General features: G+C 34.8%; 2 protein-coding genes across 4 annotated transcripts; both read left to right on the top strand.

The window, feature by feature from the left end:
• The first annotated feature begins 186 nt into the window (after positions 1-186).
• Positions 187-7,699, top strand: LOC132066003 (DNA-directed RNA polymerase V subunit 7-like). 2 transcript variants are annotated; one of them, XM_059459460.1, is made up of 3 exons: positions 187-395; positions 5,269-5,706; positions 6,973-7,699. In XM_059459460.1, exon 3 carries the CDS (start codon positions 6,980-6,982, stop codon positions 7,538-7,540), a length of 561 nt encoding a protein of 186 aa, XP_059315443.1. In that variant the 5' UTR covers positions 187-395; positions 5,269-5,706; positions 6,973-6,979; the 3' UTR covers positions 7,541-7,699. The 2 variants fall into 2 exon arrangements, with proteins under 2 accessions (XP_059315443.1, XP_059315408.1); XM_059459425.1 differs by lacking the exon at positions 5,269-5,706.
• Positions 7,700-11,075: 3,376 nt separating this feature from the next.
• Positions 11,076-22,231, top strand: LOC132065807 (phosphatidate cytidylyltransferase 1-like). 2 transcript variants are annotated; one of them, XM_059459384.1, is made up of 12 exons: positions 11,076-11,141; positions 12,326-12,448; positions 12,922-13,175; positions 16,685-16,836; positions 17,029-17,170; positions 17,643-17,799; positions 19,232-19,279; positions 19,369-19,455; positions 20,345-20,473; positions 20,576-20,632; positions 21,650-21,733; positions 21,821-22,231. In XM_059459384.1, the coding sequence occupies exons 2-12, from the start codon at positions 12,380-12,382 to the stop codon at positions 21,908-21,910; spliced, it is 1,269 nt and encodes a 422-aa protein (XP_059315367.1). In that variant the 5' UTR covers positions 11,076-11,141; positions 12,326-12,379; the 3' UTR covers positions 21,911-22,231. The 2 variants fall into 2 exon arrangements, with proteins under 2 accessions (XP_059315367.1, XP_059315362.1); XM_059459379.1 differs by lacking the exon at positions 11,076-11,141 and having other exon boundaries at positions 11,757-12,448.
• Positions 22,232-23,397: the final 1,166 nt, after the last annotated feature.

The raw sequence follows: 23,397 nt of genomic DNA, 5'->3' as shown, positions 1-23,397 counted from the left end.
TCCTTCCTCAACTAAAGATCTCGGATTCGAGTCTTGAATATAAAAAAATACTTGATAGGGAGCGTTTTTCCCAAATGAGACCCTAAACGGCGCGAATCTGAATATAATCAGACTCCAGTACGAGTACCGACGCCGGGTGGGAAAATAAAAAAAAGAAGCTTTTTTCAAATAAAGCCCCGAGTGTGTACCCTTCAACCCTGCTTCATGTTGGGCCACCATTCGCCCCTTGTCTGAAAATAGAAAGAGGTTACAGAGTTTGCTCCTAATTCCCAACCCAGAAATAGCAAATTTGCTCTAACCCACACTTCATCTCTATAATTCCATTTCATTTCCAGTATAGTTTTCTTATAGCTTCCAAAAAAAAAAAAATTAGTGCAAAGTTGTCTTCTTTACTGGTAAGAATTTCATACTAATCTTTAGGTTTCAATGAAACCAAATTCTTTAGTTTTCTGTTGCTTTTTAGTGTCTTTTGGATGATGGGTTTCTGTTCTTTCTTCCATTTGAAATGATGTGTTTTTGCAATTCTGAGTTTTGCTTCTTTTTGAAAGGTTTAAATGGTTGAGTCTTGAATTACTTGGATTAATATGTAGCTGTTGTACTCTTTTTGTTATGAGAATTTTCTATGGATGTATGCTTCTTGGGCTTTCATTTAATGGCAAATGTAGTACAATACATGATGTGTGGTAGACACTCGAGGCAGATCCAGGATTTGAAGTTTATGAGTTCCTGTATTGTCCTCTAGTTAGGGTTCAGAGTAAAATATTAGCTATTAGGTTCATGTGAACTCGTAGATCGTACCCGTAGATCCGCCTTAGTTAAGACACAAATCACGAGTTTTTGAATCTTGTAGGTGAACCAAGTATATAGGTAAAGAAGGATAGAGGGGTGCTCCTATTATCCATGGAGCATCCCAACTGAAAATACTGGATTTCTCGGCTATAAAAAATACGCCCTCCATTTTAATTTGTTTGTCTTAGTTTGACTTGACGCGGAGTTTAAGAATTAAAGAACACTTTTGGACTTAAACTAAAGATATATATGTATATATAACGTACTAAAGTGCCCTTTAATCTTGTGGTCTTAATCATGCCACGTGGATGTTGAAATTAAAGAGCTGCTAAATTAGGAAAGAGACATTCTTTGAAATAGACTAAAAAGGAAAGTAAGACAAACAAGTTGAACCGGAGGGAGTAATCTGTGGATGATTGGTACAATTTCCACGATATTCCATCAACCCATGATTTGGAATAAATGAAGAGATCTCCGAGTTATTGACTTGTGTTCTACTTGACTAAAGTAGTTTCTTAAGTAATTCCGATTATCATGTCTGATGAGATTCTCAAATTATGTCGAATTGGTTGGCAAAAAAATGAAACATGGAAACTAAGTTGGGTTGGAGAATCATTTGGATCATTGGATGTAAGGCTAAGTGGTCCCTTAGTTAAATTTCTCTCTCTCTCTCTCTCTCTCTATATATATATATATATATATATATATATATATATATATATATATTGGGATAACCGTGGTGTTTGGGCAAGCTCGACTAATTCCATGAGATACCTGCCACCTCCCACTAGCAACAGTACCACCAGGTAACTCGTTTACCAAGTCTAGAATAGATGGAAAGAAATCACCTAGTGTATTTTGTCTCTGCTTGGAATTGAACTTGAGACCTCATGGTGCTTCACCCACTTCCTTGACCATTAGGCCACACCCTTGGGCTTCTGTTTAAATTTTCAGGATGTCTTTTCACTGGGTAAAGTTTAATATTGATATGTAGTCTGTGACTGTAGGAGTGTTACTAATGTGTTGTAACTTTGCATTGTGTGCTGTGCTTTCGTCATCGAAGTATTTTAGAGGGAGGAAAGGATACAAAAGAAAATGGCAGGTTTATAATGAAGAAGATGTTGTCTCTCCAATTTCACCAGAGAACAATTAGAAATATATAAATTACATCCTGCAAAGAAGGTACTGATTGAAATACAGAAAAAAGAAATCTAATAGATGATATTACATTTAATGTTCTTGATGACTTCATAAAATCAACTTTTAAATTGAGAAAAAGAAAAAAGAAAAAGAAATGGAATGAGTATTCATCAAAGGTTTTATGAAAGTATGGCATAGTGTTAAATGTAAATGATACAGTTCCAATGCCGAATACTGTAATACATGTGTTTTCTTTAATTGTCCTTCCACCTTCTATGTAACATTAGACATTCAATATAGTGGAATGTAGTTCACAAACGCTAGCAATAATACGAATCAGCCTAACCTTCCAAAAGAATATTAAAACTGTTTCTATTTGTCACAATAGTAACTTGTGGATCTGAATAATCATGTGGGTAAATGTGTAATCATGTTAAGTTGAGCCGAGCACTAAGTTGCTTGGATGGGGGTGCGGGTGTCCGATACGGGTGCAGATCTAGCGGTTGGATTCTTCAACAACAACAACAACATACCCAGTGTAATCCCAGGAGGTGAGGTGCGGGAGAGTAGAGTGTACACAGACCTTACCCCTCCCATGGAGGTAGCGATGCTGTTTCCGAAAGACCCTCGGCTCAAAGAAAAGAAAGAAAAGCAACCAAATCAGTTTGGAAAAAGAAATAACAGTCTGGAGAAATACTAAATAAAGCATGACAAAGCGATGGAGGAAAAGAAAAATAACGTAACTAACACAAAATCATGTCAATTGGGGAAAAAGACACAACAGATAATAACAAGAATCATAAGATAAGAAATTGCAAGTGTACTACGAAGCGTGACACGCACAACTACCTACTAGCCTACTACCCTGATCCGTGTCCTCCATAACTTCCTATCTAAGGTCATGTCCTCGGAGAGCCGAAACTGCGTCATATCCCGTCTATATCACTTCTTCGACCTACCTCTACCCCTCCTGAATTTTAAGATTCTTCATGATCTAAATTTTAAGATTCGGGGGTACGGATCCCATTATGGATACGAGTGAGGGGATTCGGTTAAAAATAATTCAAATATCTAAAAATAAAGTTATAAAAATATTTTAAAATTATGAGACATTATTTGAAAAACTTACAAGGTATTGCACAGAGAGAATATTGATCAAGAGGAGAATCCAGAAGGAGATAAAAGGAAAAGGACTGACATCAAAATTTCTATATATAACATTTAAGTATTCAATTTTTTTCAAATTCACTTTTGTTTTGATTTCAGTAATCATTGTATCTGCCCCGAATTTCTATGTCGATTTTTGTCAAAGTATCCAAAATAGGTTGACCAAATCCGGCCACATCCACACCCACACCCACGTCGTGTCGACACAGGTGCGGCACTAAAAGTGAAGAGTCCGAGCAACTTAGGCCGAGTTAGCATGACCTAGCTTGACTAGAATACTAAACAACTTCAAATTGTGCTCAAGCAGACTGGTACAAGCTTACCTGGACTCCACCTGATAACGTAGAAATATTGATAATAGAAAAGTGAACCAGCTTCTTTTATCGGTTTGAAATAAAAACTTTGTAGTTTATGTTAATTAACAAAGTCTTGAAGTCACATCCAATTTCTTGCATGTTCCTTTTGTAGAACTTTTTTCGGTGTTTTTTATTGGTTGTTTTTGCCTCTGTTGTCCATGGTGAGACTCCATGCCTCTCGCCATAGTAGTAGGGTACTACGGAGAAATTGTGTTCACTCTTTCCTTTTCCTTGAACCACTATTTTCTCTCTCCCCATCATCATATTCACTATCGTTTCTTTTGTTATCTTTCTTAACTGGCACGAAAATAGTAGAAATTAATTATGTTGAATGTTGGTCTCATTGAGCGAGAAATATAAGATTTAATCCACATAATTTGTGGTGGCTTAACTAAGCAGGTTAAGGAAAAGATTTAAAACTATAGAGCGTTGGGAATGCTATCAGGTTAGAATGATTTGCTGAATCTTGTTCAGCGACTCAGCATCACTGGAGAAATTTATCATGCATCATCCAAAGTTGGCCAATCCAAAAAAGGGGCTGTTTTTATTTTCTTTCAGTTCTTATGTATAGGTTGTATGTACGAGTATATTGAACAGATACTTCAAAACTAAAAAGGAAAATGAAAACAAGGAGATGAAATATCTTAATTTGGATGGTTATTTGCTAAGCTGTGCAATAGATTTTCTTGAGCTGCCCAAGATGTAATGCTGATGATGGATATCGTATCAGCTGCTTTGTTTTCGTGTTTTAAATTGTCCTCTCCTGTAACTATGAAAACTGAAGTGGATGAAGTAGTTGCCCTCTCAAGGTAGATTTTTATGTTGCAGCTTGCAAAGGCATATCAGATTTAGATATATGTCTCAACTTCTAAAATTTTCAATCTCATACTAATGTTTCTGGCCTATTTATAGAACCATTGAGGAGGGCAAGATAGTTTTTAACCAAATGAATACGTACAAAGTATGTATACTTTTTCTTAGTGGAGATCTGGATTTTCTTGAAATTTTTTCCAAGTTAGCTTTCTGAATAATTAAGAACTGAGAAGGTATAGGTCACAAAGACCATTGGTGGCCACTTTATATGTTGGTGAAGCTGAGGCATGAAAACAGTGGTAGCATTTTTCTAGTTAAGCTGTGAGGTCCAAAAGACCTAGAATCTGGTAATAGATGGATGCACTGAAGAGCTCTTATCCTAGAAGCAATAAAAGAATGGTGTCTCAATCATGCAAGATTCTTATTCAACAGTTAGATTAGTTCCTGATTTTATTTATGTCTCTATACTGCAATCTGCAGTTCTATATCTCTGAAGGAGTTGTTTGATTTAGAGACAGGTTATGCATGGATTAGTAATGTAGGGATTATTGTTGTTGGGTTTATTTCTTGTTGAATGATTGATATATTACAAATCAGTATACAATGTGTAATTTCAAATATTCGTTATTATTTAAACAAAAAAAAAGAAAAAGAAGACTCTTACTTTTATGAGGGTTAGTTCGTCATTTCAGAATTTTAATTATGTACTCCCTCCGGTTCAAAAAGAGTGTCCACTTAGCAATTTGCACACCCCTTAAGAAAAATACTAACTCCAAGACAAAAAATAGCTAATTTGACGAAATTCCCCTAATTAAGTAGGTATTGGAATTTGGTCACTCAACACTTAATAAGGGCAAATATGGAAAAATAAGGTTAATTCTTTGTTGATTTGGTAAGTGGACACTCTTTTTGAACCGGAGAGTATATTGTTTTAAACTTCATTCTTATTCCACATTTTACTCCACATACAATAATACATCGATTCCTCTTGTTACTTATGCAGGTATTGGTTACGAGGAAAACAAAAATTAACAACCAAACATTGTATAACTAAATGCTAGTTTTTATGTGGAGCTTAAACTCTGTCAAACCCAACCAAACATGGCACAAATTAGTGCTGGGTTTTATGTGGAGATTAAATCGCCTCTAACCCAAACCAAACGGCCCTCTAAATGTATTTCTACATTGGGTTCCACGCAATCCCTAACCCGTGGTAGATGTCAATCTCGTTGTCAATGGTGGATGGTCTTAAGGCTGCTCCTTGCTCCACATGCCAAATTAACATGTCAAATTGCTTGTTTTGAAGAAATGATAGATGTCTTGAAGATAGATCCAATTCCATTCAAAAAGTCAAATGGAATTGTATAGTATCTTTTTATTTTTGGTGTAGAGAGATAGGCTTAGAAGATATAGATCAACTTGTAGACTTATTAAGATCACTGTAAGTACTTCTTTTTACTCTGTTTGTTCCTTTTTGAAGGTTTCCAGCATGTCCTTATTGCTGAGGAATACAATATTTACCAGTTTAAAAAAAAAAATAAAAAAAAAATAAACATGTCAAATTGCTTGTTGGCTTTATAGTTGTTTTGTTGATGTATTCGTCGTATTATCACTGGTAGAGTCGTGTTAATAATAGTTGTGCTCATAGTATTAGTTGTTGGGATTATTTCTTGTTGAGTGATTGATATATTACAAATTAGTATACAATGTGTAATTTCCAATATTCTTTATTATTTAAACAAAATAACAAAATTTTCTTACTATTATGAGGGTTAGTTTCATCATTTGAGAATTTTAATTATGTGTTGTTTTAAACCTCATTATTATTCCACATTCTACTCCGCATACAATAATACATAGATTTCCGCATAACTTTTGCAGGTATTTGGTACGAGGAAAACAAAAAATAACAACCAAACATTATAGAACTAAATGCTGATTTTTACGTGGAGATTAAATTCTGTTAAGCCCAATCAATCATGGTACAAATTAGTGCTGGATTTTCTGTGGAGATTAAATCTCCTCTTACCTAAACCAAACAGCCCTCTAAATGTATATCTACATTGGGTTCCACATACTCCCTACCCGGGGGTAGATGCCAATGTCGTTGTAAATGGTGGATGGTCTTAAGGCTGCTCCTTGCTCCACATGCCCAAATTAACATGTCAAATTGTTTGTTTCCTTTATAGTTGTTTTGTTGATGTATCACCTTGAATAATAGTTGTGCTCATCGTATTGTCACTAGTAGAGTCGTGTTAATAATAGTTGTGCTCGTAGTATTAGTTAAAAAGGGTGTTACTTTAGGTAATTGTTGGTTCAAATCACATGATGAAGGCATTGGGTTATGCAGTAGACGACTCTATCTGTTGGTCTTGCATTTCCCTTCTGTGCTATTAGCTATTGCATATCTGCATTTTGTCTTTCTTTAATCTTTCCCAATTTTCATAGCCATGCATGGTTTGTTGGTTCGAGCTTACAAATATGGACAAAATTTACTTATCTCAGAGAGAGCCTGTGACTCATTTTGTTCTAGGTGGCATAATCTCTTTCCCGTGCCTACCTCACTTCAGATATGATTCTGTTTGGTGCGCCACACTTTTGCACAAAAATGTTTAAAGCAGCATAAAAAGGGATAACAGGAGGATGTGGTTGATTTATCATAGCGTTGTCTCTGTTCTAGTTATCTTATTTCGTGTTTGAAATGTAGGGTCTCAATGCTGTGTGAATTTGAAGTTCACTTATATGTGGTAGTTCCTGTGGAAGATCTAAAAGAAAGCAGAGAACTCCCTGGAAGTATTGTCATCAGGCGTCTTTTTAACCAGCTCACATTTCTGAGGGCTACAGAAGATTGTGGATACTTTCTCAAAGTGACAAAAGTGAAGAGCGTAGGCAATGGAAAGTTGTCGGACTCATCAAAATACATCATATTCCCTGTAACCTTCTACAGTCGTACCTTCTTACCTAAAACTGGGGAAGTCTTGGTTGGTATTGTCATCAAGGTTTGCAGCGATGGAGTCTTTCTGAAATGTGGACCTATGAACTCTATTTACCTCAGTCGTCGGAAGATGCCAAATTACAACTATGTATCGGGTGAAAACCCATGCTTCTTATGCGATGATCACTCGAGGATTGAGAACGATGTGGCTGTCCGATTTGTGGTGTTTGCTATGAGATGGAGTAGAACCCTTGTGAGGAAATTCGACGTTCTTGCAAGCATAGAAGGTGATTGCCTTGGGCCAATTTCCCTGAATGGATTCGATGGACTAGAGCTGTGAATTTCTCAATAGGAAAGGTAAAGAAAAGTGCATTGTTATAGTTTCTTTTACCAAATCAAAATAGGAAAACAAGAAACTTTTGTATATGTTGGTTTACTTATAGGATGTAAATGAGTTATCAGTGACATTATGAATGTACATGGTTGGTGTTACAGCTTTGCTGGGAATGTGTTGGAGAAATGAAAATGGCTGAGATGCCATAACAAAAAAATTGGCTTGGTCCAAATTTAGAAATTTACAATTGGTACTGGAGCTGAAATAGTGAAAAATCTGAACCTTTGAACAATTTTTCATTTTTAAGAAATGTTATTTCAGAAGGTTTTTAAAACAATATATGTTTGTCCTAGATTTCTCTAGATTTCCTTTTTCTATTTTTGTTTGTGATATGTTTGTCTAGATTTCCTAGTCACAAAGGCTGGTGGTTTTCACTAAAAAAATAAGGTTTTCTCAGTTTGATTACGAGTTGGTTTTCAGAAAACAGTTTTTGTCGTCTTAGCCAAATAGAGAGGGTAAACGCATATATTGTATTTAAATTTGAAGACGGGTTAATTTAAAATTATTTGTTTTTCAAATATTTTAAATGTGACTTCAATTGAACAAAATTAAAGTACTTCAATATTATGTCCACAAGATATTAGTTAAATTTTTATTTACATTGTATTATAAAAATTATGTGTTTGATAAAACAACACACTTTTTTAAAAGAATAGAAATGGTGGCTGGTAGTAGTGATTTGTTGGTTATTTGTCATGCGTGTGTGTTGGTTGTGGATGGTAGAGGTTGTGCAGGAATTTTAATAATCATGCGGCGATTGCCACTGATAGTTGTATGGTGGTATTGATGGTGGTGATTGAATGGTGGTAATTGCATGGGCTATGTCAAAGTCATACATTGACTAATCATTCATTTTTCATTTAGACTTTAACTCAAACGTCAATATCCTAACTCTAACATAAGATAAAATGTTATTTCAACCCTCACAAAATAAATTGGCATTAATTACTATAGCATGGAAAAATAGACCAAAGGACATGGAATATCACCAATAAAAATAAGTCATGTCAACAAAAAAAATTAATTTAAGAAAAATTAATTTTAAAATCTATTTAAATAATTTTAAAAAATCTAAAACCCAACTCATCCTTCCGATAGCCCTTTCACCGCCGCTATCGCCGTTGCCGCTTTTCAAGCGTTTTTTACCTCGCCGCTTTCAAAATCTATTTAAATAATTAAAAAAATGGTGCCGTTTTTTGTTCGAGATTTATTTAAATAGATTTCCTGAAGCGACGGCTAGCGAGGCAAAAAGATCGGCAGTGGAGGCGGTGAAGTGGGCTAATCGGAAGGATGGGTTGGGTTTTTCAATTTTTTAAAATTATTTAAATAGATTTTAAAATAGAGTTTTTGTTAAAATTAATTTTTAATGATTAAAAATTTTTAAAAAAAAAAATTTTGTAACTCACGCCCTCGTTTAAAGCAATGCAAGCACGCCGTACAAATAAGCCCGTACTGCACGAGGGGTTCAAATGACACATTTTATCTTACGCTCGGCGTGTCCATGGGTCAACGTCTTTAACCGGGCCATGGCCTAACGAAAAATCGTGACAAGTTTGCGGCCCATCTACGACTTGCCTAGACAGAATGATGTATATATCATATTCACATTAATCTTTTTAAGCAAATTGAATCAACCATATGTGTGCAAAGAAAATGCATGGTTGTAACTTAATGAATTGGATCTAAATAATACAAATACAAACCTATTAAATAAAAATAAATAAAAATTGGAGCCTATTGCTACAACAATATGGACTAAATGATTTTTTACAAAATCAACTCACTCAAAAGACATATACAGTAAAATAAAATAAAATGTAAGATTCGCAAATCTCGAGAATAGAACATGATGACACCATATAAATATGACTTTGATGGTACTCTTCCAAATTTAGCAGTTGGAAGCTGTACCAGAAAAAACATGTCTAGAGTACTAACCACTGATTACCAGTAGTTTTATTAGCTTTTTTAACTGTTAAAAGTCAAATTAAGTTAGTTAATTTGAAATCATGTAGTCAATGATGTGGACAAAGAATATCTTTGAAGCATTTCTCTTATGTGCATGGGTAGGCCATCCATTATTATTATAAGGAAAAATAATTAATTTTAAGAGCATATAACTTATAGACTGACCTTATAGAAAAAAACAGATATTGTTCTCTTTTCGTCTGTACCTTAATGAATTAAAATATTTTTTGCATGTGAAGTACACTCCAACGTGTTTTGTTTTCCTTTCCTTTACAAGATTCTAAACTTGCGTTTATTGCAGAGCAGAGTCTTTAAAAGTGCATAAAGGAATCCTTGACAATGTGAGATTTAAAAAGTAAATAATATTACAGTGGAATTTGTCCTTTGAAAACCCACTAAAAAGAAAGGAACAAAAAAAGGGAAACTAATTAGAGAAAGAAATGAATACAAACAAAGAAGGAAATGGAAAAGAAAAGAAAGGGAAAGAAATAGAATGGCCAATAAATAAGTAAATCAATTCTGTCAAATTCAAATACAAATATAATGAATAAAAATAAAAAAGTAATTTGAAAAGAAAGGAAAGGGAAAGAAATAGAATTACCAATAAATAAGTAAATCCAATTCTATCAAATTCAGATACAAATATTTCTAATTAATTTTAAACATGTTAGTACAAAATAGTGAGAGAAAAAAAGGTTTAAGTATCGATTAAGGTAAATTTCAAGATTTTCAATCCCAACTCATTTTCCTCTATTATTATAGGTTGAATTTTGTTATTTTTAAAAACGGTTAAAGGTTTAGTTGGAAATTGTAACAAGCAAAAGCTCCTAATGTGACAAGTGGCTAATCATTAATTAGTAGTAGTTCTAAAGTGCTTGACATTCTGTCTGGCCCTTGATTATCCAGTTACTTTCTCCGTCTCAAATTATTTATCGTGATTAATAAAAATAATTATATCAAATTATTTATCATTTTAATAGTTCAATACACAATTTTTTTCTCCCCTTAGTAGAATTTAAATGACATATAAAAAGAATAAATATTTAATGAACAGTAATTATAACTTAGACATAAATAAAAATAAAATTAATCAAATATTCCTCCTAATTAATACCACAGCTTTTTTGATTTTTTGTTTTTGTTTTTATCGTAAGCATTGGGAATAAAGACAGTGATGCCACTTATATTCTTTCAGTATATATATCTTTTAATTGAGGAATTGTTATTGTTTTAAGCCCATTATTAAAATCAGGAATATTCAAGAGGTTGGGTTTCTATAAATATCTAAATTTCAATTATCTTGTTATAATCCCAAAATAAATTTACCCTCCAAATGTTAGCCAAAAAAGGAAAGCCCTTCATTCCCTCACTTTAGGAGTTCATATTTCACAGGTTCGATATCTTTAATTTCTCCTCTCTACACAATATATGTTTAAATTTTAATTGGCTGTGTTTTTTTGCCACTGACTGCTTTTTTTTTTTTTTTGACTTGTTTATATTAAAGAATTTGTTTTTTTGATAGTTGAAGAAGACCCTGTGAGAAAACAGTATTTTGTTGCTGATTCTTGATTGAAACTGTGTAAATTGTTGCTTTTGCTAATCAAGATTCAATTTTTTTGCTATGTTTGAGTGTTTTTCTACTTGTCTAGATTGGGGTTATTGAATTGTTGAAATTTTTAGCTGATTTTCTTGTGTGGGGTTCATAAAGGTTTGAACTTGCAGTTGTCATTAGATGCCAATGCACCTTCTTTGTATTCTCAAATGGTGTTACTGAAATTATGTTGGATGTAACTGTATCCTTGTGCATATCCTTAATTTATACAATGCCATGAATTTGTTTTAAGCCATGTATAACTACTTTAGCTACTTTGTAAAATGGCACCTTCCAGTTGCCTTTCTTAATGGAAACGTCTTACTTCAAAAAAAAAAAAAAAAAAAAAACTACTTTAGCTTCTATTTGTTTTTTTAAGAGTTTCTAGGTGGTTTTAAGTATTCATGCATTAGTAGTGAAGTAAGGATTTGATACTGAAGCTATGCAAAAGGATATTGTTCTTTTTTATGGTTAAAGAAGACCCTTTGAGTGTTTTGTTGCTGCTTTTTGATTGAAACTGTGTAAATTGTTGCTTTTGCTAATCAAGATTCAATTTTTTTGCAGTGTTTGAGTGTTTTTCTACTTGTATTGATTCAGATTCATGAATTCTTGAAATTTTTAGCTGATTTTCTTGAGTGGGGTTCATAAAGGTTTGAAGTTTCACTTGTTCTTTGTATTTAGGCATAATACATAAACAAGCCCTCAAACATAGCCTTAGCTGGCAAGTATGCCCTCCAATTTTGGGTGTGCACTAGTAGACACCTCAACTTGTCTCCACTTTGTCAGTTGAACACTCCAACTTACAAAATGATCATCTAGACTCCTCCAAAACTTATGTGTCACGTCAGCATTTGTGTTCACGTGTTCAACTTTGTACAAGTTGAGGTGCCTACTTGTGCACAGTTGGAGGGCATACTTGCCAGCTGAGGCCAAGTTTGAGGGCTTGTTTATGTATTATGCCTTGTTTTTAATGTGTAGTTCTTTAACAGAGCTGCATTTTCAATGGCGTAACTGAAATTATGTTGTATGCATTGTATCCTTGAGCCTTGTGTATATCCTTAATTTATATATTGTTCTCTGTAAATCCCATCAATTTGTTTGAATTCTGGCCATTTCTAACTACTTTAGCTTCTATTTATTTATTTATTTATTTATTTTTTAATATTTTCTAGGTGGTTTTAAGTATTCATGCATTAGTAGTGAAGTAAGGATTTGATACTGAAGCTATGCAAAAGGATAGTAATTCTGGTGCCCCAGGAACACCACGGCTACGTCGTCGAAGAGGATCAAATGAGGTGACTTCCCTTTTCTTTCAGTATTTTTTTGTGACTGGATCCATTTTATAATTACAGAACGGAGCGGTTTATAGAGAGTTAATGTGCCTTTTGACAGAAGTAGTCTATCCTCTGTTCCATTTTATATTACTTTATTGACTGAATAAAGCGTTAAGACGTTAACTTGATTTTTGTATTGTATTGTAGTAGTGAAAAAAAATATTTAAGTCATGGTTCAAAATTTGTTTGATAGAGAAAACATTACATTAACTTTTAAATTGAATAGTTAAATTTATTTCAATTCTTGAAATTTTGAAAGTGGTATAGACTATAGAATAAAATTATCTGCTGTCGAACAATTTAGACTGTCTCGAAAAGGAAAGAGTGTCATAAAAATTGGATAAAAAATACTAGGTTTTGGTTCGGAATCTTGTAGAGGCTATGGGTCTGAATTTCTTCTGAGGTTCCTTTTCTCCATCTTCCTGAAATTTCAGGTTCCTGGGGAGGTTGTCAAAGCAAATGGAGCTCATTTGCTTGTTGACGATAGGAGCAAATATAGGTCAATGTTGATCCGTCTATATTCAACTCTCTGGATGATTGGTGGTTTTGCTTTCATCATTTACATGGGACATCTTTATATATGGGCCATGATAGTAGTTATACAAATCTTTATGGCAAAGGAGTTGTTCAATCTACTAAGGAAAGCGCACGAAGACAAGCAACTTCCTGGTTTCAGGCTATTAAATTGGTGAGCAAAATTATTCTTGTATTTACTTAATTACTTTCCTGCTAAATTTTCTTTTGCCATTAGACTTCTTCTAAAGCCCATATGTTTTGTTCTATATATTTACTTCTCTTTAAGAAGGGGAGCCTTGAAGCAACGGTAAAGCTTCGTGTGACCTATAGGTCACGGGTTCAAGCCGTCGAAGCAGCCACTAATGCTTGCATTAGGGTAGGCTGTCCTGCATCACACCCTTTGGGCTACAACCCTTCCCTGGACCCTGCTAACGCGGGATGCTTTGTTCACCTGGCTGCCCTTTTTTATTTTTACTTCTCTTTAAGGCAATTTTTGTAGTGGTTGGCAGGTTGTGGTCAGAATACCTTTTGGTTCAGTTAATTTCTTCTAAGTTTTGATCCTAAAAAAATTCAAGTTCTTTAAATATCGAGGAACTTTGAGGATTCTATGTATTCTGTTTTTCACAATCTTTAGAATCTCAATATATTTCCTTTTGATTTTTTCAGCCTTTATTACATGAAATTCAAGCTATGCAAGTACTTTGAAACTTATTCTTTGGTTCAATTAAATATCTTCTAAGGTTTGATCCTAAAAAATTCAAGTTCCTTAAATATCTAGGAACTTTGATGATCCTGTGTACACTGTTTTACGCAATCTTGAGAATCTCAATATATTTCCTTTTGATTTGTTCAGACTTTATTACATGAAATTCAAGCTATGCAAGTACTTTGAACCTCTGAGTTAAGTTCTTCTCTGTGTAAGAATTTTCAGCATTTAACACTGCAAGAACTACTGTCATTTTTGAGACTTAGGTAATAGGTACTCTAGGTTGTGCTATTGGCTCTTTGGTGAACTGAGGATTACACAAACTGATCTGTTCAACCAATAATCTTCTTCATATGTGCTACTTGTTGAATTTCCAATGCCATTTCAAAATAAGACTTTCATTATAGTACTTCAAGTTCTTAATCCCAAGACTCCCGTTCTCCTGTTTCTGATAGCATTTCCCACTTGATGAGACATAAAGAACCGCTCTATATGTTTCAGTTCCAGTTTGCCAATTTTTTCTCCATCTTCTCGGGAACTCCATTCCATATATTGATCGATTTGTACCTTTGCCCTAAAGGTAATCCCAGATATATCGTGAGAAGAGAACCAGTGTTGTATTGTAGGATGCTAGGTAGTTGGCGAATGTTTGCAACCTGATTTACAAAGAACACTTTTTGAGAAGTTGATGTGAAGCCCGGCGAAGGCCATGAAATGTTCTGTTTCAACTTAATCATCCTATAATTTATCCTAGTAGACAGTGGCGGCAAAGGTGATTGAATTGAAACTAAAACACAAATTTCAGAATGGAGAAAGGAACTTATTCGCACCTAGAAGGGAATCATATGAGTTGACTGGGGAGGTATATAGGCAAAGTCTGTCAATTATTTAGAATAAAATATAGACAAAGTCTGTTGGTGGATGGAAAGGGAAGATTTTTTTCTCAACATATTATGGCTAACACCGCATATGCTTCTGTGAGTCTGTCAACTTGAAGGCACTAGAGAGTTGTGCAGAAAATGGAAGAAATAAGACAAGCTTTACAGGTACTGCTTACTCTAAAGCTTCAATAAGTTTGGTACATCCATTAGGATACTTGCAATTTAAGGTATGAGAAATGTGGTTATTGTCCTGAATGTTCCAACAAAATCCAGCTAAATCCAACAAAATCCATTTGGTTAACTAGGATTCAGTTCAACAAAGCAAAATGGATGGAGGTTTGGGGGTGAAAAATCTAAAGCTGCAGAATAAATGCTTGCTAATGAAATGGCTTTGGAGATATAATCAGGAAGACCAAGCATTGTGGAAACAGTGTTATCAAAAGCGAAAAGCGCAAAAAAGCTCTGAGATCAGGTGGGGCTTTAAGCGCAAAGCGCAAATAAAGCGTGGGCTTTCATGAAAAAAGGCGCAATGGTACAAAAATACAAATATACATATGTTTAGTCCAAGACTAATAATAATAAGCACGAATAACAAATATATGGACAAAGAATTCGTAAATACATTACGATAAAGTGAAATATCAATTATCTAGTGTCACCTCTTCAAGAGAGGCCCATTGGCAAGGTAAGGTGTGTCTTAGATCCTTGATGATGACACTGAAGCTCACATAAAGCGAGGCGAAGCGCTCAACATGTTTGAGCCTCGCTTTAGGGCTTAAGCGCTTTTGACAACACTGTGTGGAAAGAAGTGATTCAACATAAGTATGGCCAAGCTGAACAATGGTGTACAAATGAAGTGACAGATACCTATGGTGTGGGGGTATGGAGGACCATTAGAGCCTTCTGGTTGGCCTTGAAGACAAATGCTAAGTATAAAGTGGGCAGGGGTGACAAGATCCTTTTCTGGAAGGAGAATTGGAGTGGACAAGGGACTCTGCAAGTTCTGTTTCCTGGACTATTTTCTATATGCACCAATCCTGATGGCAGAATAGAGGAGATGTGGTCTCCTCAGGGATGAATTTAGTCTTCAGAAGATTGTTAAATGATTGGGAAATAACATGGGTAGCAGTAATGTTGACAACAATTTGTGGATTTACAGGAACTAATCTAGAACCAGACAAGATGATATGGAAACATCATAATGATGATCTGTTTTCTGTGAACAGAATGTATACCAAGGGATTGACTGAAATTGCAGGGAGAACACCAGGCCCATGGAAATCTATATGGAGGACTGTGGCACCAACAAAGGTGAAGTGCTTCACATGGTTGGTAGCTAGGAGGGCATGCCTGACTCATGAAGCATTACGGAAGAGAGGAATTTGCATTGCTTCAAGGTGTTCACTATGTAAGGAGGCCTTAGAGACAAACAATTATCTTTTCCTTCATTGTAGAGTAACAGCACAAGTCTGGGCATTATTCTTCAACTTGGCCAAGGTGAACTGGTCGATGCCAGAACACACTGCAGATCTTCTAAGTTGTTGGGTCAGAAGGGGAGGGAGCAAGAGTCAAAAGATATGTTGGAAAACAGTACCTGCTTGCATTTGGTGGAACATCTGGAAGGAAAGAAATGAAAGGATTTTTGAAGGCAAAGAATGTACATTACAGAAGATCAAGTGGAAGGTCATCACTTCTTTAGGTTTTTGGTGTAAAGAGCAAGATATAGAAGAGGAAGTTCAGCTAGTGAAGATCAAGTGGAAGGTCATCACTTCTTTAGGTTTTTGGTGTAAAGAGCAAGATATAGAAGAGGAAGTTCAGCTAGTGAACTTTTTAGGTTTGTTGTAATTACTTTCAGGAAGTGTAAATTTTTTGGAGGTGGCCAGCATACCCTTAATGCTGAGGAATACAGAGTTACCAGTTTCAAAATCCAGCTAACCTAAATTGGGTCTCTGTCGAGTTCCTTCACGAGTGATATATATATATCTGTACAATGTAGTTTGAGAAGCTTGGCAATTTTTTTTGCAAGATTGATACAATATCTTAGTGTTTACAGGTTCTCGTTTCTGTTTTAGCTTATTCTACTATTTTTTCCAGGCACTTTTTCTTAACAGCAATGCTGTATGTATATGGACGCATCCTAAGCCAGAGGCTTGTCAACACGGTTACTTCAGACAAATTTTTATACAAGCTTGTTAGCAAATTTATCAAGTATCACATGGTCACGTGTTATTTCTTGTATATTGCAGGTTCGTACTTTTATCATGTTCTTGATTTAATTGTTGCAACATTGACAATGACTTTTCCATTTTACAAAGTCCAAGACATATCAAATCACATATTGTTCAGTCTAGTGTTGTCCTGCTAATGTTTTCCTTCCTTATTTTTTCGTTATATGCATGATTGTGATACTTATTTTTTTTCCTTTCATTTGAAATCAGGTTTTATGTGGTTCATTCTGACACTGAAGAAGAGGAGGTACAAATATCAATTTGGCCAGTACGCTTGGACCCATATGATTCTGATTGTGGTGTTTACTCAGTCCTCTTTCACAGTAGCCAATATTTTCGAGGGAATTTTCTGGTAAGACAGCTTAAATATATTTCTTCCATTTTGAATAGATTTTCTATATCTTTTGTCTTTCACTTGTCGGGATTTTATGTTATTTTACTGCTGAAACTATTCTTTAGAGCCTCTAGTCCGCCCTCCACTTCTACTAATTGTGCCATTCTCTTTTTTGGCAAGTAATCATTGTGACCAACTTCAGGTTCTATTTTCTTTCCTTAACATGCATATGTCTTGTCGAAAGATAGAGGGCTTATTTTATGTTATTGGGAACTGCCACATAATACCGCATATTTTTTGGCCATTGTCTAGTTTGTGTTTCATTATTTCTTCCCTTTTTTTTTGCTTCGCTGAAGCTTGCGACAAAATTTAATAGGGATATGGAACTTCTTCTGCTTCTTTTTCGCCTTTTTTGGGATGCTAAGTTGAAATAATGCAAAATTATTTGATATGGATATAGTATTTCAAACAAAGGGCTACTATAATGCAGGTTCCTTCTTCCAGCATCGCTCATTGTCATCAATGACATAGCTGCTTATTTATTTGGATTCTTCTTTGGAAAAACTCCTTTGATCAAGTTGTCTCCGAAGAAAACTTGGGAGGGATTTATTGGAGCTTCAGTAACAACCATTATCTCCGCATTTCTGGTGAGTGGCTGTGTATTTTGGTAAAAGAAATTCATGGATTTGTCTCAAGTTTGGAGTTGATGACAGTGAACATTGGTCCTATTTGTATGTTATTATTGAGTAAACTATATCAATATATCTATTCTTACCTCAAAAAATAACTATCTAATACAACATGCTCCTGATTTCTCATGATCAAATTTTGTTCTGGTTTCTGCAAATATTTATCTATTCAACTGTTAGAATGTCAGGTTGTTTTAATGGTAGAGTTAGTGCTAACTGTTAATTAATATTGTTAAGTTAGTTTCATCGGCCAAATATAAGATGCGGAGTGTACCTCCCATAAAAGGGTGTCTTGTGTCTACTGTCATCAAATTCTCTACTTATTTTTCCCTCTTAATTTTATCACATGATATCTGGAGCCTATACAATGTTGGCAGAGACACAAGTAGCTTTCGCCTATCAGCAAATTGTGTATACTGTCGGTTCAGTCAGTCAGTTTTTTTTTTCTTTTTCTTTTCCTCTGTAACTTAATATTCTTGCCTCTTTTCAATAACTTAATATGCTGGTGATTAGTACCTTTGGAGAATTTTTCGGCAAGTTCACCTGCAATCAGAGGCGGACCCAGGATTTTAAGACGTCGGGGGCACTATTATCTTAACATAAACACCAACAAAAATTTTAATGACGACTGAGGGATAATACTGTGTCGGACCGGTCACTAATAGTGTAGCGGTGGCGAAAATACAAGTATATAGGTCAAATATGTGTAATAAATAAAATTTAACACAGTGAAGCAGATGAAAGAGATAGCTCAGTGGCTAAGGCTGTGCAACATGTGGTGATAGTGCAGGTTCGAATCTGGGCCAGCTCATTTAACGCTTATTGTTTTCCTAAAATAAGTTAAAAAAAATAATTAAAAGTGACATTCGGGTTCGATCGGGGTGACATTTAAGGGAAGCAGCAGTTGCAACCACCATGCCCCAAAGACATTTTCGTTTGTTAGAGTGCACAATTAAATATATACTAGTTTTTCAAAGTATATACACATATATATATACATAATTTTTTCCAAAGGGTGGGAGTGCACGTGCACTCCCACCATTACATGTAGGTCCGCCTCTGCCTGCAATCATGCAAACAACTATTTACTTTGTATGTTTGGAATAAGCTAACTCAATGTTGGCTTCCTCACCTTTATTTTGAGGGTCGTGTTAGTGTGAATGAGTTAAAATGTTAGATATAATGTTAGTATTTAGTTAGTCTCTCTTAAATTTAACATTTGAATTTTATGTCTAGTATTGTTGTCATCAATTATCTGCCTACTCTCCTCTTCCCTTCTCTTGTTTTTCTTGCACCTACTACATATTTGTCTTCAAAACAATGAATTTGAGAGGGGTGTATGCTTGTTTCAAATTCTGCTAATTACTTTTCGTTGCGTGCTAATGTGCAGCTTGCCAATATATTTGGTCGCTTCAAATGGCTAACATGCCCTAGGAAGGTAATATTTTAGGTTAATGTCTCTCCCAATTGGCTTGGGGATTTGCTCCTCTGTTTTGGAAAGCATAAATTCCATGTTGTTTAATGCAGGATTTATCAACTGGGTGGCTTGATTGTGATCCTGATCCACTGTTTAAACCAGATTATTTTACTGTCCCAGAGTGGTTTCCTGCATGGGTAAGTGAATTTCTGTCAAACATGGACATTTGCAGTTTTTCTCTTTTGCTCTGTCACTACTAGCATATTTTACTATTCTAGTGACTTTGGTAAAACCTTGTATCTTTTCAAATGATGGGCCGTCTCTTTCCCCCTTTCAACTATTGTTGGTTCTCAAGCTCTTTCCTTACTTCTTGGAGGATGGAGTGTCGGTTTAGGCAGAGTTCTCTTTCTCAAAGTATGTTGAAGCTAGTGTGAAATAACTAAATCCATGTAGATTAGATTTTATGGAATCCACCATCATAAAAATATTATTTGTGAAACTGTCTGTTGACTAGATTTTATGTGAACCAAATCGTGAATGATAATTTCCCCGATTAGCGATGAAAATTATTTTCCTATTTTTCAACTTCAAATTGGAATATTATTTTCAAATCAATATTTGTTTTACGATTTGGTTCATTATCTCAACTTCAACTTGAAATAGAGAATTTGAAGTTCGAAAACTGGTTTGAGAAGAGTATTGACACAATGGTTTCATTCACTAAACTTCAATGTTTTAACTTTAAATTTTTTTTCCAATTCATATCCACACACAAATACTCTTTTTCAACTTCAACCAAATATTGTCCAAACGTAAAATTTCTTAAATATCGAGTCTTGAAATAGTAGTACTTTTTCTTGGAGATGTGTTGAATAATACGGGTTCATGAGATACAACTGGAAATGGTTCTTTTGATTGTCCTAACATCCAGTGATTCACCCCCAACCCCCCACCAAAAAAAAAAAAAAAAAAAAAAAAAAAAAAAAAAAAGAAAAAAAAGAAATCAAGTTATTTTCCTCTTCTTCTTTATGCTTGTGTTGTTATTCAGCTTGGCCTAATAAACATCAGTAATTCTTAATCCTGCAGTTTCCTTGGAGAGAGATCTCTGTTTTGCCTGTGCAATGGCATGCCGTGTGGCTTGGCTTGTTTGCATCGATCATAGCGCCTTTTGGAGGCTTTTTTGCTAGTGGCTTTAAGAGGGCCTTCAAGATCAAGGTTCAATATTTATTCCGTCTTGTTTTATAGGTGCCTTAGTGGGATCATTAAAACTATGTTGCATTTATCAAGTTCTTTTTTTCCCCTTTCTCTGTGCTGTAGGATTTTGGTGATAGTATACCTGGACATGGTGGCATGACAGATAGAATGGATTGTCAGGTGAGCTAAATAATATATTGTTCTCTATACACATTATGTCGGACACAATTTATGGACTGCTATTTGGGGAAAGGTATGAAGTCTCTAGGGGTGGCAAAATAAGCCCATGAAAACAAGACCCTCCCTACCCGCTCAAGTTGACCCTCCCAATTATTAGCTCAGTTCATTTTAGCCCTACCCATTTTAGCTCATCTAAATATTGGGCTGATATAATAAGCTAAAAGCCAAAAATTGGGTATTACCAACTTATATTTACCCATAAAAACCTTATCAAAATGTTTTCAAAAAGACATTTTTTAATATTTGAGAATAGTTTTATTAAGTACTTAAAAAATTATGCACCCAAGGGTGTGGCCTAATATCAATGAAGTGAGCTGAGAACTATGAGGTCTCGGGTTCATATCTTAGAGAGACAAAAAACACTAGGTGATTTCTTCTTATTTGCCCTAGCCTTGGTGGACAGAGTTACCAAGTACCTGTTGTTGGCGCGGGGGCAGGTATCCAGCGGAATTAGTCGAGGTGGCGCAAGATGACCCGGACACCACGGTATTAAAAAAAAAAAAAAATTATAAAAAGAATAAACAAAGAATTATAAAAAATTAAACAAAGAAAAATTATGAAAAAAATAAACTTAGCCCATTTTGACCCGCCCAAATTCAGCCCAACCCGCCCATTTGACACCCCCTAGAAGTCTCATTGTCTTCTAAGTTTCTTTGACTTCACGGCTGCATGAAATTGGGCATCTAAGTTAATTCAAGAACATAATATTTGTGGTGGTTGGGGCGGGGGGGTGGGGGGTGGTTTGGAGGGGCAAAAAGAGGAGAGTTTAGGCCATAAAAAAGGGAAAGAAAATAAAAGATGCTGTATCCTGATGTTTGGATCGTACCTTGTTATATGATTAGTATTTCCTCAGAACGATCGATTTCTCCTACTCCTATTCTGGCCTGTTAGTAGTGCTTTTTACTAGTTATCTGAACTATCAGTTTGTGATATCTTCTTATGTGTATGTTCATGCAGATGGTGATGGCTGTTTTCGCATATATCTATCATCAGTCTTTTGTGGCGCCTCAGAACTTGTCAGTTGAGATGATCTTGGATCAGGTATGCGTCTCAAGTTACATAAAGTCCAGTAAATTTCTTGTTGAAGTATATCCATTGTAGCTGATATACTTACTCTATACGATGTAGATAATAATGAACCTGACCTTTGAGGAGCAGCAAGTTCTGTACTTGAAACTTGGGCAGATCATCCAGGACAAGATGTTTGGAGAATCTTGAGCACATCAGATAAGCTTGTATGATTATTATAGCTTTTAGATAATCATATCTTGTATATGTGTTTTTTTGCTTTTCTGAATCTTTTTTTTGTTAGCGTAGCTGCTGTCGACTTTTTGCACATTGTACAGTGCTGTCACCCTCCTCCTCCCCTCCCTCTCTGTTTTGTATTTTTTGTTTTTTCTCATTATATTCTTTAGTAGTTAAGTGCATCCCTACTGTATTGACAAATTATAAGCTATGAAACTGCAAAAGCTAGATAGTGTTATGACATATACTTGAGACTTGTAACTGATTGATTGAAAAGATGCATACAGTTCACAAGTTTTGCTTCTTTTAGCTTATGAGATTGGTTCATTTATTTACTTTCCAACATTTTTCTTATATAAAAGGAGACATGCCATTAATTCTGCACTTAGTAAATTTGCCGAAGCTATACAAAGTCTGATTTTCCCTCGTGTTGTATGTTGCGAAGAAATTTCATTTGTTAATTAAGTTATTACTTATCACCTTTATGCAATCAACTTTGTACATATATATAAGGCCTAATACATAATTTACCCCTGCTGAGCTTGTAGCCAAAAATCACCCTTCTTTACTTACAACCTTTTATGCATCAAATATTTCACGAAGTGTCTAATATACGTCACTTTGGTGTTTGACTTCTTTTTTATTATATGTCACGCACCAATGGAGTCGTGGGGCGTGTCCTTAACTTAAAAACAAGGGAACACTTTAAATTACAAACCATTTTAGTTGACTAGTGCTCTTGGTGAACTTTTTGGGTTCATTTGATATATTCAAAGAATGGAATATATAAGGAATCGAACATTTCAACTTTGGATACCTCTACGTTACTCTGCTTGTATTAATAATAAAATAACAAAAGTAAGTCTTCTTCCTCTTTTGGTTCTAAAGATAAAACTCGTCAATCCTCCTTTATATTGTCAAGCGATGAACCTTTGATCAATCAGGTCTAAAATGGGATAAAGTTTGTAACCCGTTGGACCAGCAAAAGTTTTTGAAGCCTTCTCTTTAAAGTTGGATTTCAAGTAATTATATGTCAAATTTTGAAGAATCATTATTAAATGATTCGTTCACTTTTTATATTTTTTAATCAACTGACTATCGTTAAACACGAATCAGTTTTTTTGTAGAAACTGAAGTCGTGCAGGCATCGCAAGATGCGAAACTATAAACTTATGACTTGCGAAAAATTTATTTGTTATGAGGGGTAAAATCAAAGATCAACGCAAAATAGAGACAAAAGTGCAAATGACACAGAGCGATCACCTTTGTACGTAATATTTTTACTTGGTGTAGCTTCTTCTAAGCGAAAAATTTATTTGTTATGAGGGGTAAAATCAAAGATCAATATATTTTTCACAAAATAGAGACAAATTTCGTCATATGTATCAAGACACCGAAGTAGTTATTGGGCGTGTTCATGACCATTATTTTTTTTTCTTCATATTTTTCTAGCTTCTTCT

The sequence above is a fragment of the Lycium ferocissimum genome, chromosome 1 (genome assembly GCF_029784015.1).
Source record: "Lycium ferocissimum isolate CSIRO_LF1 chromosome 1, AGI_CSIRO_Lferr_CH_V1, whole genome shotgun sequence".
Taxonomy (NCBI): Eukaryota; Viridiplantae; Streptophyta; class Magnoliopsida; order Solanales; family Solanaceae; genus Lycium; species Lycium ferocissimum.
The sequence above is the reverse complement of the archived record's forward strand: the minus strand, read 5'-3'. Positions and strand labels throughout refer to the sequence as shown.